The sequence below is a fragment of the Megalobrama amblycephala genome, linkage group LG17 (genome assembly GCF_018812025.1).
Source record: "Megalobrama amblycephala isolate DHTTF-2021 linkage group LG17, ASM1881202v1, whole genome shotgun sequence".
NCBI lineage: Eukaryota > Metazoa > Chordata > Actinopteri > Cypriniformes > Xenocyprididae > Megalobrama > Megalobrama amblycephala.
Genome location: NC_063060.1, coordinates 34,528,002 through 34,541,884, shown reverse-complemented (window position 1 = coordinate 34,541,884; position 13,883 = coordinate 34,528,002). Strand labels below are relative to the sequence as shown.

At 36.2% G+C, this 13,883-nt stretch overlaps 2 protein-coding genes and 1 non-coding gene across 3 annotated transcripts; 2 read left to right on the top strand and 1 right to left on the bottom strand.

The window, feature by feature from the left end:
* Positions 1–5,855: 5,855 nt before the first annotated feature.
* Positions 5,856–9,275, bottom strand: rdh10b (retinol dehydrogenase 10b). The gene is made up of 6 exons (XM_048162997.1): positions 8,651–9,275; positions 7,209–7,444; positions 7,007–7,105; positions 6,736–6,881; positions 6,507–6,638; positions 5,856–6,426 (listed from the first exon to the last, which is right to left on the bottom strand). Exons 1-6 carry the CDS (start codon positions 8,922–8,924, stop codon positions 6,303–6,305), a joined length of 1,011 nt encoding a protein of 336 aa, XP_048018954.1. The 5' UTR covers positions 8,925–9,275; the 3' UTR covers positions 5,856–6,302.
* A 30-nt stretch (positions 9,276–9,305) lies between these two features.
* On the top strand, positions 9,306–13,883 carry rpl7 (ribosomal protein L7). The gene is made up of 7 exons (XM_048162998.1): positions 9,306–9,446; positions 10,432–10,534; positions 10,657–10,823; positions 11,029–11,166; positions 12,932–13,041; positions 13,134–13,351; positions 13,828–13,883. The coding sequence occupies exons 1-6, from the start codon at positions 9,433–9,435 to the stop codon at positions 13,340–13,342; spliced, it is 741 nt and encodes a 246-aa protein (XP_048018955.1). The 5' UTR covers positions 9,306–9,432; the 3' UTR covers positions 13,343–13,351; positions 13,828–13,883.
* On the top strand, positions 10,870–10,960 carry LOC125252060. The gene has a single exon (XR_007181143.1). It is a non-coding gene; the product is annotated as a small nucleolar SNORD12/SNORD106 (small nucleolar RNA).

Below are 13,883 nucleotides of genomic sequence, written 5' to 3'. Positions count from 1 at the left end.
GCTTCTTACGCGGACTTTTGGGACTCAGTTTTGAACTGGTGTCAAGGCACAATGAATGAAATGCACAAATGGTAATTAAATAGAACCCCTGAAATGAACGAGGGCGAGCTGTTTTATTTTCACAACATTTTGGAACATGAAAATTCATACCGGTAATATCAAGCCACTGAACGAAAAAAACAGCTGGCTGACCCCTAGAGGGGTGGAGAAAAGGGTTGGGGGGGTGGAGGGGGTCGGGCTGGGAGGGGGGGGCGGCCGCCCCCCCCCGCCCCCCCTGTTCCAACGTCTATGTCTAAGATATAAGCATGTTTATTTTAAGGATTTAGGCCTATTTAGTTTTTTTATTTAAATTTTAATTCATTCATTTAGTTTAAATTTTCATATTTCTAATTTATTACATATGAATTAAAATAAATATAAATTATACATATTATATATCGACTTTATATCGATATATATCAAAACCATGTTGTAAACTCTACAGGGAACCCTCTCATACACTGTATGGTTCTTAAACTCTAATGACACATTCAAGCATACATATCATTTACAGTAAGCTCCTCTCTAGTGTTTTTTATAGCTGACTAACAAACTGTGAACACTGGATAACTTTCCTCAGGTAAATGCAAGGTTAAGTGACATAAGTTGTTTTATTGACGTCTTTCCGTCGCTGAAACACTGATTGAGCGATTACATGAGACATGATACGGATCTTTCAGCCTTTTACTGTATGTTTATGCTATGTTTTTTCATGCTATTAAATTGTATTAAAATGGAAGAAAAGACTCGCTACAGCACGTCATATTTAAGTGCGTCAAAACCCCCTTTATTGTTTGAATTTTATGATAAAATGTACAATTATTGAATGGCTATGCGTGACACAAATAATGTTTGGTGTAAAGAAAAAACGTGGACCTGAAAATCATGCATTTCATGATATGATTTTTTTTTTTTTTTAATTGAACAAAAATGATTTTGAACTCAAACGGTCTCGTATTTGTCAATGGGTAATAGTGGTATGGTATGTGAATTTATGTTGAATTTTTTACGTTTTTATAGGCCCTATTTGACAGGAATTCATTTAAATGGTTAAAGTGAGAGACCCTTGGGATAGAAATATTTTAGGCCTACCTATAGGCTATAACAAACAAGAATTGGAAACCAGCCTTGTGTTCAGTCTCCCGCGCATTCGAAAGCGTCGCTGATGACATGACCTCATAATGAAATAGAACGTTGTGTGCGCTAATATAATCTAAACACCGCCAATAGTGCGAAAACATCCTCAGTTTTCTCAGTCTTCTCATTGCTTATTCTGCTGTTGGTTTTATAGAGTCAACTATGGCACTGAAGAGAAAGCGTAGTTCTAGCGCTCAGCGATACTTATGTAATGCGGTCAGCTGTATGTTTTCGGGAATTTTACAACGGCTTCGAACGCGACTCAACCAATCAGAATCAAGGGCCGGAACTATCCGTTTTATAACAATTATTTAATTATTTCAGAATAAACTTGTACATTTAATTGTTGTTTTATTGAATTCATTATTTATTTAATTATTTCATTTTGAGTAATTTGGTCCTCCATATGCTAGTCATCAAAAATTATTCTTATAGTATTTTTACTCAGCTGGAGGTATGTTTTCTGTTCTTGATGTGCGTCTTATTTTGGTGAATCATCTGTTGAAACTAAATAATGATCTATCTAAATAAAAAAAATAGTCTGGAATGTTTCTGAGCTGTTTATACAGATGTGATTCTAAAGTCCTCTGTCTGATGAACAGTACAGTCATCTGTTTTTCTCTTCCGTCAGACGGAATTCCAATGCTTAGGATTTTCCTCGTAGGATATCTGATATATCTTGAAACATGTCTGTGACATCATTGCATTGGCAATGTAATGGTATCATCCAAATGAGCATGGTGGGAGTGGGTGTCATTTCCTGGTAAAGGGAACGGGATTAACTGTGGATCAGTGATCTCTCATGCTTGTTCATTTTCAGGGGAGTTAACAGAGCAGGTCTGAGCCTATTAGTCAGAGGGTCTACAAGTGGGGGAGCCCAACAGGGGAGCTGTCTGCCAAACCAACATTACTGGCAGTGATGCAACTCTTTTATTTTTTTCATTTGATAAAACAGGAGTATTGCAAATCAAAAAATGTTAAACTATTTTTAATGATAACAAAACTTAGTTGTTTCTTAAGATTTTTGCTGCAAACACCCACGGCTAAATTTCGTGGAGGTGAAGATGAATGTGTAACTTGTCAAATGTAATCTCAAAGCAATTAATAGTGAATCAAAATAATCGTCAGTGCATAATTAATACCTGATTCAACAGACTCCAGTGAAAGCACATCACAAACACCTTACAATGAGCTGCTACACATCGACCAATCAATCTTTTATGCTGTCATCTCTAATTAGGGATATGCTGCATACTTTTTGAGTTTGTACAAGGGGTCCATTATTGTTTTGTGGTATTTAGGCTGAAAGTGGAGTTATCTAACCAACAGACAGGCGTCGCTTGTTGGCTTTTATTCACTGAATTGTCAGTGCATGTTCCTGTTTTTTTGTTAGGCTGTGACATGAAACAATGTTTAGTAACACTGGCATCTTAACAATCCGTATGAAGCAAGATTACGTAATGTCATTTGGATCATTTCAACACTTTCACAACATTAAAGAGAAAAAAAAATCCATTTTGTAGTCAGGATATTCTGATAACAAACAGCATTATTTGCTATATTTAAACAGATTGTCAAAAACACTTCCTACTGTAAATATATTTAGGCAGTGTGAACTAAAGACCAAACTCTACTGTGAGCTCATTTCTGATTTGACTATCACTGACAATTGAGAGGAATCCCATTTTCCCTCTGGCCGGGAACAAGTATATGTATTTAGAATCAGTCTGATGGCATTTGAATGTGATTCCCTGCTTCTCTCATTCCATTGATAAGGACGTCTGATAATTCTCTCCGATGGTCACTGGTATTTCCGCAAGTGAGTGGGCAGGGAAAGACTCATTCGTCGGCTATTCATTATGTAGTCACATCCATACAGGGCTGTTAGTGATAGGACTGGATGTAGGGTGGCAGAGGATAAATTACTTTTGCATACAATTAATAAACAAAACTGAGCTAAAATGATTGTTGTGATTTTAACAGTAAAAGACTAAAACTGATAAGGGAAATATCCTTACTATAATATAAAATAACTGTAATAGATCTAATCTCACATTTATTGTAATTTTACGGTAAAATACTGTTAAATTTACAGTTTTGGAAGTGAAAAAGAACAAGTCATAATTTACAGTGAAAACTGTAAATTGACATCCCAGAATTCTCTGCGTGACACTTCACATGTGATGTATTTTCATTTTTTTCTTATCAATAATGTAGGGTTTTATGTACCTCTTATGTTGTTAAATGAATGTTTATTGCATTACTTAGTGTCATGTGTGTTAGTGTTACCATGATGGTGTTTAGTATTTGAATGACACTGCACCTTCTATATACTATAATATTTACCTTCTCAGCTTGTGTAAACGCTGTTTGTGATGAGCTTTGATTCATCATGTGACTTTAACATTATATCAGTTAATTAATTATTTTTTTTTTTAACTGTAAATTTAAGTTAAATCTGCAAAACCTGAAATGTTGATGTAAATTCACATTTAAAACAGCAAACGGCTGACCTAAGTCTGAACCAAAAAAATAACAAAAACACAAAGCAAACCATACATTCATACCAGACACTCTCAATGAATTAAAAGTTAAGAAAAAAATATGTTTTAAGAGAAGATTTAAAAACAGTTAAAGACTTTGCTGATCTGACATAGGCCGGGAGGCTGTTCCACAGCCTAGGGCCAGCAATAGCAAAGGATCTCCTCTATGCTTTAATCATGATCTGGGGACAGAGAGATGTCTCTTATCACTGGACCTCAGATTTTGCGTGGGACTGTAGGGATAGAGTAGTTCAGACAGAGCGATAGAGGATTTGGATATGCCATAGTAAAGAGAGTTGCAGTAATCCAAGCCAGATGTAATAAGCGCATGGATCGCAATCTCTAAGGTTTTCTCAGAGAGAGAGAGGATTCAATCTTAGAGAGAAGATGTAGCTGAAAAAAGCAAGAAGTAATCGAAGAATTTATTTTTTTTTTAAATTTAATGTTCTGATCCTAAACAACACGACTATGTTTTTTAATGCAGGATGAGGTAAAAGGAGCAGGGTAGTCTAGGTCAATGCTTCTGCTCCCAGAGCTATCATGGGGGCCAAAGAGTATAACCTATTCATTCAAAAACAAAAACATTTTAGAGAACCACATTCTCACTTCATCTAGGCGTGCAAAAAGAGTTTCCAGAGCAGCATTTATGTTGCGTTTCAGAGGTAAATAAATTTGGGTATCATCTGCAGTGAAATACACCATGATTTCTGAAAATGGTGCCCAGAGGAAGTAAATACAGAGAAAAAAGAATGGGTGCAAGAATTGAACCCTGCTGTACTCCACAAGAGAGTTGAGCAGGCGATGAAGAAAAATTACCCAATCTGACAGAGAAACTACTATTTGTTAAATAAGATTTAAACCAACTGAGAACAGTTCCCTGAATGCCCACAAAACATTCTAGTCAGGATAGGAGAATTTTATGATCGACTGTATCAAAAGCCAAGGCTAACAGTTTCATCTGTACAGTAATGGACAGCTGTATTTTTATAAATGTTAACAAATATTAAAGGTGCTAAAGAGGATCTTTTCGTCGACTGAGAAACCAAAGACTGTTACTGAGTTTTTGAAATGAGTGCATGCATAAGAACAACCCCCCTCCTTCGAAGGAACGCCTCCCAAAACTCGTAAACACTCGTATTGGAACACGAGTGTTTACCACCGGCATTCACTGTGTCGTGTTAGTGGATTCATTATGTCAGACTCAACGCAGGTAACTCATAATCTGCAGTTGTTACTCCTGTCTCCAGACAAAAACATTGCATGCGGCGCCTGTGGAGTGTGGAAAGTTACTGGAGCGCGCAGCCGCGCTCGTCTCTCACAAGGAACGTCATGGCAGTGATTGACAAGCCAGAGGGCCAATCGTTTACGCGATGATCGCGTAAACGATTGGCTGATGTTTTTAAGGCCCTACCTCATGCACAGATGATGTATATTAATATTATTCCTTTCAGTGCACCTAATAAATAGTCTTTTATCAGTTAGTAAAGACAGTTTCAAGTAATATTGCAAAAATGTATAAAACAAAACATCCTCTTTAGCACCTTTAATACATACAGTATGTATGGTCTTGTTCATTGCAATTGAACAATTTACAGCTTTTTACATTTAAATCAAGTTATGTAATAAAAATTATAATTGTCTTATTTCAGCAATGTTTTCTCTGCATTAAATGCTTTTTTTTTTCAGTGATAATGTTCACAGAATTTGTATGCATTTTCAGTTACATAATATTTTCATCCCATATTTTCACCTGAATTTATATATATGAAAATCATACTTAATATATTTTTAATAGGCCTGCTTTATGCTTTAAACTGGCCTCAAAGATTATTAACAAGGAACATTATTACTGAGATTATAGCTGTTTATCAGTGATTAAATGCTTTGGAATATTTCAGTTAAATGCATAAAGAACTGGGAAGTACAGCTATAGAATGGTTTTTTTCTCCCACAAGGGTAGCCCTTGCATCTTTCCTAATTTCCTTATCTTAAACTTTCATGACCACATTTTAGGCACAGATTGAACCTCCACCTTGTTTGTGCACAAAAAAGGGGGAATGCCTTCATCACTTTGCACTACTTTAAATGGGGAAGAAAAAAAAAAAAAAAAAAAAAAAAAAAAAAAGACACTGTACATGATATATGAAGACTTTATTTAATAAGCACTTATGGCATTTTCTGCTAATCTTTTGTCTTAATCATTGGTGTAATCCAAATCATCAACACATCAAGACCAAAAAAGGCAACAAGAAGAAATACTTTCAATACATGTAGTGCATGTTGTAGTGTTATTAGGAGGATAAAACCCTCTAAAGTGACAAAGTCATGGAATGCTGAGAGGAAAGCAACAATACATGACAAATAAAATGTGAATACATATAAATATGTGACAGGCCTTCTTATGCAATCTTACAGTAACACAACATTTAATAATTAAAGTTAATTGCTAAATGTGTTCTACATTTATATTTTTTGAAATCTCAAATTTGACAGCAAAATGTCATCAGAAAAAACTCAATGTATAGCTTTCATCGTTCCAGAGGAACTACACAGAATTTAGCAGCACTGCTCAGTCAGAACCAGTTAGATTCCAGTCTTTGATTCATTGTTGTTCGTGGACTCCTTCCGTTGTGCCAGAAAGGGGTACATGCACTTATCAGCACCGATAAATCTGTACATGCACACAATGGCGTCAAATGGCAAAATGCTGCAAGATATGAGAAATTAAAGACCATTATACATATACCCATTAAATAAAACAAGAATATCATCAAATATTATACTTACGTTTTCATGAAGGTGACCATGTACATGACGCGTGGCGTGCAGATCATTGCTTGGTCTGTTAGTATAGCTCTCATGGCCTGTTTTACACAGTACTCTGGCTTTAGCGGTGGAAAAAGTGGAGCCATTTCTTTCCTGTTTAAAAAGATTGTAAGGGAACAATTATAATTAGAACATGTCTTGCCATCAGAAGTAAATTAAAGATATTTAATAAAAACAACAAAACACAAACCTAATTTTGCAGCCTTTGAACATGCCAGTGTCAACTAAAAAAGGACAGACAAGCGTCATCTTTATTCCATCCTTATCAGCTGCTTTCAGTTCATGGCTCAAAGACTCATGGAAGCCTATGGCTCCAAACTTGCTCGCACAATAATCCTACAATAAAAGGAGAAACAAGTTGTTAACTGAACTGCATCTTTGCAAAGCATCTTTGCAACATGTTGTAGTACATTATACTTATATACAAGAAGAAAAAAAAGTGATACTTTTTTTTTTTTTACCTCCACACCAGCAGTAGTGAACAAGCCCAGTGAACTGGCAACAGTTACAATGTGTCCGTGATTCAGCTCCAGCATCTTGGGAAGGAAAGCCTTTGTAGTCTGCGAATATAAATGTATACAGAATCAAAAAAATGAACACACACACACAAAAAGTGTGAATAAAGACTTGACATAATGGTGCTGATCAAAGCCACATACTGACCCAGAAGTGAGCATGGCAGTTGACCATCATAGTCCTTTCAATAAGCTCATCTGGGCACTCAAGAAGATGACGTCCTGAGACAACTCCAGCATTATTGATCAACAGGTCGATGTTGCCCACCTCTTTGCGCACCTTCTGTGCGGTCGAATACACACTCTCGCGTTTACCAACGTCACAAACATATGTGTAAACTTTCAGCTGGAACAGAGGCAACTCTTGAACACTATCTGAAAACCCTGTAAGAAAAGAAAGGAATAAATGTGTTAACAGAACAGTATTGCAAACATTCAACCCATTTAATATAAGACCAATTTTAAAACTTAATATTGGGTATTACTGACCAACTGAGCCAAACACTAAATTCTCATCAGCTACCAGTAATAAAACACATACTTTAAAGGATTAGTTCACTTTCAAATTAATTTCTTGATAATTTATTCACCCCCATGTCATCCAAGATGTTCATGTCTTTCTTTTTGATAAAAACATTCCAGGATTTCTCTCTATATAGTGGACTTCAATGGAGCACAAACGGTTGAAGGTCCAAATTGCAGTTTTAGTGCAGCTTCAAAACGTTCTACACGATCCCAGGCGAGAAATAAGGGTCTAAACTAGAGAAACCATTGCTCATTTTCTAAAAAATTATGTAAGTTTTAAGTTAACAATAAATACTTATCTTGAACTAGCTCTTCTTCTCTATTTGAATTCCAGCAGTGTAGACACTGCCAAGTGTATTACTGCCCTCCACAGGTTAAAGTGTGAACTAATTGTTATATACTTGCACAACCATATTGTATATGACAGTTTAGTTCAAACTTTAGCAGTGTCTACACTGCTGGAATTCAAATAGAGAAGAAGAGAACTAGTTCAAGATGAGCATTTATGGTTAAAATGTACAAAATTAAAAAGATTTTAGAAAATGAGCGATGGTTTCTCTAGATAAGACCCTTATTTCTCATCTGGGATCGCTGTAAACTGTAATTTTGACCTTCAACCATTTGGGCTCCATTGAAGTCCACCGTATGGAGAAAAATCCTGGAATGTTTTCATCAAAAACCTTAATTTCTTTTCGACTGAAGAAAGAAAAACATGAACATCTTGGATGACATGGGGGTGAGTAAGTTATCAGGAAGTTTTAATTTGAAAGTGAACTAATCCTTTAACAAAGTTTAAAACTTTTTAAAGTTTTATTGAGTTATATATTCCCTGGGATTAAATTGGTTAATTGAAAAGCACTTCAAATTTCAACATTTACTAATACATTAATAAAAATCAAAAGTTGTATCGGTCAATATTTAATGAAACTGAGCCAACACGAACTAACAGTTGTAATAAACACGGTAACAAATGTATTGCTTTAACTAATGTTAATTAATAGGACTTTATTGTGGAAGAATAAAAAAAAAAAGTGGAAGAAAGGGTAGTTTCTAAACTAAACTCACCAGCGGAGGGGTTCATTTCTCTGTAAATTTCACGCACCATCTCTGCGGTCTCTTCGTTAGCCTGTCGGTTGATGTCCCACAGAACAAGGATCGCTCGCCTCCGGGCAAACTCCAGGGCAAAGAGCCGCCCGAGACCGCTTCCAGCCCCGGTAATAACACACACCTGCCCCTCCACACTCTTCTCCCGAGGACGAATAAACCATTTACCACCGGCCAGCACAAACGACCAAATTATTTTAAAAGTGACCACGAATAATTCAGTAACGATATTCATGATGTGCGCGTGCCGCTGTGTTTCCAATCGCCAAACTAAACAAACTACAGCAACATTCAGTTCCAACAGCAAAGAAAGAAATCAAACCGCAGATGTGCTCAAAGAAAAACCCTGTCGAGCAGCAAATAAAATCCGGACCCCTCAGCTTCCAAGACGGGATGAAAACTGCCCATAACAGTGTGTTTTTGTGGCTCTCCAGCTCTTTAAATATGATCGAAATCCCTTGACTTCATAACTTTCCACGCGCGTGTTCGCCTGCTATGCAAAGTAGTCATAGCTTGTGCGTCATTTCTATATGCGCTGTTACCAGTTTATGTACTTCTCAATGCATTTTAAAGATAAAATATCAATTCAACCGGAACGTCTATTAAAAGTAAAATAATTACGGTATTAATTTTTAAAATTCAGGCAATATATCTAGAGACCCAATAGAGAACCGGAAGTATGAAGGACCTACCTTATAAGACCTCACCGCGCATGCGTAGAAGCCTCTTTTACTGTGGGGATAATGGCGGGTGAAACGTAAGTTGGATACCGTGCTATTTGAATCTTCTTACATCGGATTAAATATAACTCATACGATATTGTTCGGGGTCTTAATGAGCAATATGTGTATGTTTAAGTACAATGATGGGAAAATTGGCAGTATCGGGGAATGATGAATCAATAAATTTCATATGAATGTCGTGAGTCCTACCGGGATGAGCAACGTGTGAAAAACCTCTTTATGTAGTAACATTAAAACGTTCCCGAATAAGCATTTTGTAGCAAAATGTGTTCTGTAGATATGAAATAACCTCGTCCAATACAGTATTTATTAAATGTCATTAGCTGATTGCTAACTTGAGGCGAAAGCATGATGCTACTCTGCTAGTATTTTTATAAACGCAAGTTTTAGTCTAAGATTATAGTGTCATATGTTGTGTATAATATATATCTGGGTTGTGTAGTTCATACATGGTGCCTTTTTTTTAAGCGTGACATAGTTGTCATTATAATAGCCTGGTGTGCAGGCCTAATGCTAACCAATACATTTTGGGCTAATTTAAGTTCCTATATTTTTACCCATACTTTCATCCTTAAAGAAGTTATTTTTTACTATGAAAACCCAAAGCTGCTATCCCTTGGATATGTTATTTTTTTTTTTATCTTGTATGTAAAAATTTTAATTCACAAAAAATCTCCCCTAAGCTTTACTCTTTTTCTTGCTGAATTTAATTCCTTTATCCCTCCGACTTATAAATAACAAAAAAGTGCAAAAGTTTTGATGCATTATGATTTATTTAAAGATGTGATTTAACCTAATGTGCTTTTCTTTAGTTCATATTGATGCATGCAAACTCAGGATTTGTTTTCTGTTTTTTAATGTATGATTATTCATTGTATCACACAACCACACTTTATTTCCCTGATCCTGTATGTTCAAATTTTGTAATAAAAAAAAAAAAAAATGCAGGCCTAATACCGTTAACAGGGAAATGACAAATATGCTACTTTTTCTTATTAGAAAGAAGAAGGTTCCCTCAGTCCCCGAAAGCCTCTTGAAGAGGCGACAGCGGTATGCTGCCATCAAGGCCGTGCGTCTGAAGAAGGCGATGGCTGACAAGAAGGTTGGTGTTTTAGAATTTCCTTGCAAGCTTTGTTGTTTATAAACAGATGTCAACATAATGTTGATTAAAAAAGCATCAACATAGAGCCTGAATTGATAATGCATGTCTTCTCTCACCTATAGGCACGCAAAGTCACCAGGAAGCTCATCTTCAAGAGAGCTGAAGCTTACCATAAGGAATACAGGGAGATGTACAGGCGTGAAGTCCGCATGAACAGGATGGCTCGCAAGGCAGGCAACTACTACGTCCCAGCTGAGCCCAAACTGGCATTTGTCATCAGGATCAGAGGGTAAATTTTCCACTTTCAAATGATCATCTGCCATGCTGTCTCACATAGGGTGGTTAATGATGTTGCTCTTTTTTCCCCGTCTTATCGACCATGGTGATTCCTCTTGAAAAATAAGCCAAATATTCTGAAACCACTACTTCATAGTATTAATATTAGGGAAGCTGTCTTTTGAAAGTTGTTGATTGGATACCTTGTCTTTCCTCAGTATCAATGGTGTCAGCCCCAAAGTCCGCAAGGTGCTTCAACTGCTCCGTCTCCGCCAGATCTTCAACGGTGTCTTTGTCAAACTGAACAAGGCCACCATCAACATGCTCCGAATTGCAGAGCCCTACATTGCCTGGGGGTACGTAAAGCTGTGTTTTGGGTTGAGCATGTAAAAACTGTGAATGTCCATGGTGTATTCATAGCAGTCTTACGCTTCAAGGTAAACTACTGTTTGAAAAGTTAGGGTCAGTAGTTTTTTTTTGTTTTTTTTGTTTGATGCCTTGGTGAGCATAAGAGACTTCTTTTAAAAACAATTTTACTGACCCCACAATTTTGAACGTTAATGTATACTTGGCTCAAAAATGAATGTTTGTAATCACCCTCATGTTGCTCCAAACCAATATGAGAAAAGTTTAAAGGGTTAGTTCACCCAAAAATGAAAATTCTGTCATTAATTACTCGCCCTCATGCCGTTCTATACCTGTAAGTCCTTCGTTCATCATCAGAACACAAATTAAGATATTTTTGTTGAAATTCGATGGCTCAGTGAGGCCTGCATAGCCAGCAATGACACTTCCTCAGGATCCTTTAATGTACTAGAAACATATTTAAATCAGTTCATGTGAGTACAGTGGTTCAATATTAGAGAATATTTTTGGTGTGCTAAAAAAACTAAATAACGTCTTATATAGTGATGGCCGATTTCAAAACACTGCTTCAGGAAGCTTTGGAGCGTTATGAATCTTTTGTGTCTAATCATGATTTGAATCGCGTGTCAAACCGGCAAAAATCACGTGCTGAAATCACATGACTTTGGCACTTTGAACTGCTGATTTGACACAAGATTCATAACGCTCCAAAACATCCTGAAGCAGTGTTTTGAAATTGGCCATCACTATATTCATAACTCATTTAGTTTATTTTTATTTTTTTTGGTGCACAAAAAATATTCTTGTTGCTTTATAATAATATTGAACCACTGTACTCACATGAACTGATTTAAATATGTTTTTAGTACATTAATGGATCTTGAGAGAGGAAATGTCATTGCTGGCTATGCAGGCCTCACTGAGCCATCAGATTTCAACAAAAATATCTTAATTTGTGTTCCGAAGATGAATGAAGGTCTTACAGATGTGGAACAGCACAAGGGTGAGAAATTACATTATTTTCAGTTTTGGGTGAACTAACCTTTTTAATGTATTGGCCTTTTCTTTTATATAATAAAAGTGAATGGGGACTCTGGCTTCCAGACTCTAAATATTTGAGCGCTTTTTGTCATTACATGACCAGTTGGCTTTGACATCAGATCTAACACAGACCCATCAATGGTGTCATAATTTGAATGCATTTTCTGTCTCTTGCACAAAGCTTTTGTGTGGCTTCAGAAGATTTTAAATATAGTGCATAATATGAAAATTAGTCATATGGGACATTTTTTTTTATTTTTGTTCACCTTTTGGAACACATATTTTTTAATGTTTGTGAATAAAAGCCAAAATTAATTTAAAAAGAGATTGTCCATAAAATCTGAATAAAATTTGAATCAAGTCTTCTGAAGTGATTGTTTTATGCTGAACAGATTTGTCCTTTAAACAATCATCACTTCCAAAGATTAAACCACTCAATTTATAGTTTTGATTTCTTTATAAACATGTGGGTGAATAGACTTTAAAATGGAATGTCAGAAATCTCTGATTTCATTTAAAAATCTTAATTTGTGTTTTGAAGATGAATGAATGGTTTTAGAATGACATGAGATTAAATAATTGACTAAATTACTATGAGGTGGTGGCAAATCTTATGTGAAATGTAATGTGTGCCAGGATATAATGGCTGAATTCGACAAACATGTTAAAATTATCTTTACCTGCTTGCTAAAGCCCAATTTTGTTTGTTTTTAGCTACCCCAACCTTAAATCTGTGCGAGAGCTCATCTACAAGCGTGGATTCGGCAAGATCAAGAAGCAGCGCATTGCACTCACAGATAACTCCCTGATTGAGAAGACCCTTGGTAAGACCAGGCAGTGCACACCCTGATTGAACGCTAGGTATTACAGTAGTAGCGTTTATTAGGATTCAGTCACATGATTTGCATATATCCAGGTCAGTGTGGAATCATCTGCGTTGAGGATCTCATCCATGAGATCTACACTGTTGGAAAGAACTTCAAGGCTGCAAACAACTTCCTCTGGCCATTCAAACTGTCCTCTCCTCGTGGTGGCATGAACAAGAAGACCACCCACTTTGTTGAGGGAGGTGATGCAGGAAATAGGGAGGACCAGATCAACAGACTCGTCAGAAGAATGAACTAAGAACATTAGGTGAGCACCTGACGGCAACAGATGGCTAGTTCTTTATAAGTTTGACGATTACTTATTTGCATTCAACTTTGCATACCTGCAATTTGTGAGATTCAGGTTATTTGTTTGTTGTTATTAGTGATTTTTGTGTTGGAATAACTATTACATTCGCTAATGCATCAAGCAACATAATTATAGTAGTGTTGTAGTACTTTGTTCATTGTTAATTTGCATACTGTGTACTGTGTGGGCTTTTTATTGCATTTATAAATCTCAGAAGCATGGCCTTTAGGTATTACTTCCTTGATACTGATGCTATGCATAATTGTACTGGTTATCCCATAGTAGGGTATAGGCTTGGATATATCCTCTAAACGGGTTTCATTCCCAACAGGTCTTTTAAAGTAAATGTTAGGGGGGAAATGCCTTGTGCTTGACGACTAACTGCCTCAAGTTGAACTTTTAATCTAAAACTTGTTTTTGATTTGTCTCTACAGGTGTTTTGGAACATTTCTGCTGTTGGTCTGTGTGAAAATAAAATCATTTACACAAA

Excerpts from the sequence above, each read along its gene's own strand:
- rdh10b (XM_048162997.1), bottom strand. The coding sequence starts at position 8,924 with ATGAATATCGTTACTGAATTATTCGTGGTCACTTTTAAAATAATTTGG. Across the intron at positions 6,639-6,735 it reads TTCAAAGGCTGCAAAATTAG|GAAAGAAATGGCTCCACTTT; the intron begins GTTTGTGTTTTG and ends CTTTTTAAACAG. Across the intron at positions 6,427-6,506 it reads ATGGTCACCTTCATGAAAAC|CATTTTGCCATTTGACGCCA; the intron begins GTAAGTATAATA and ends CATATCTTGCAG.
- rpl7 (XM_048162998.1), top strand. Across the intron at positions 10,535-10,656 it reads AGGCGATGGCTGACAAGAAG|GCACGCAAAGTCACCAGGAA; the intron begins GTTGGTGTTTTA and ends TCTCACCTATAG. Across the intron at positions 13,042-13,133 it reads CCTGATTGAGAAGACCCTTG|GTCAGTGTGGAATCATCTGC; the intron begins GTAAGACCAGGC and ends GCATATATCCAG.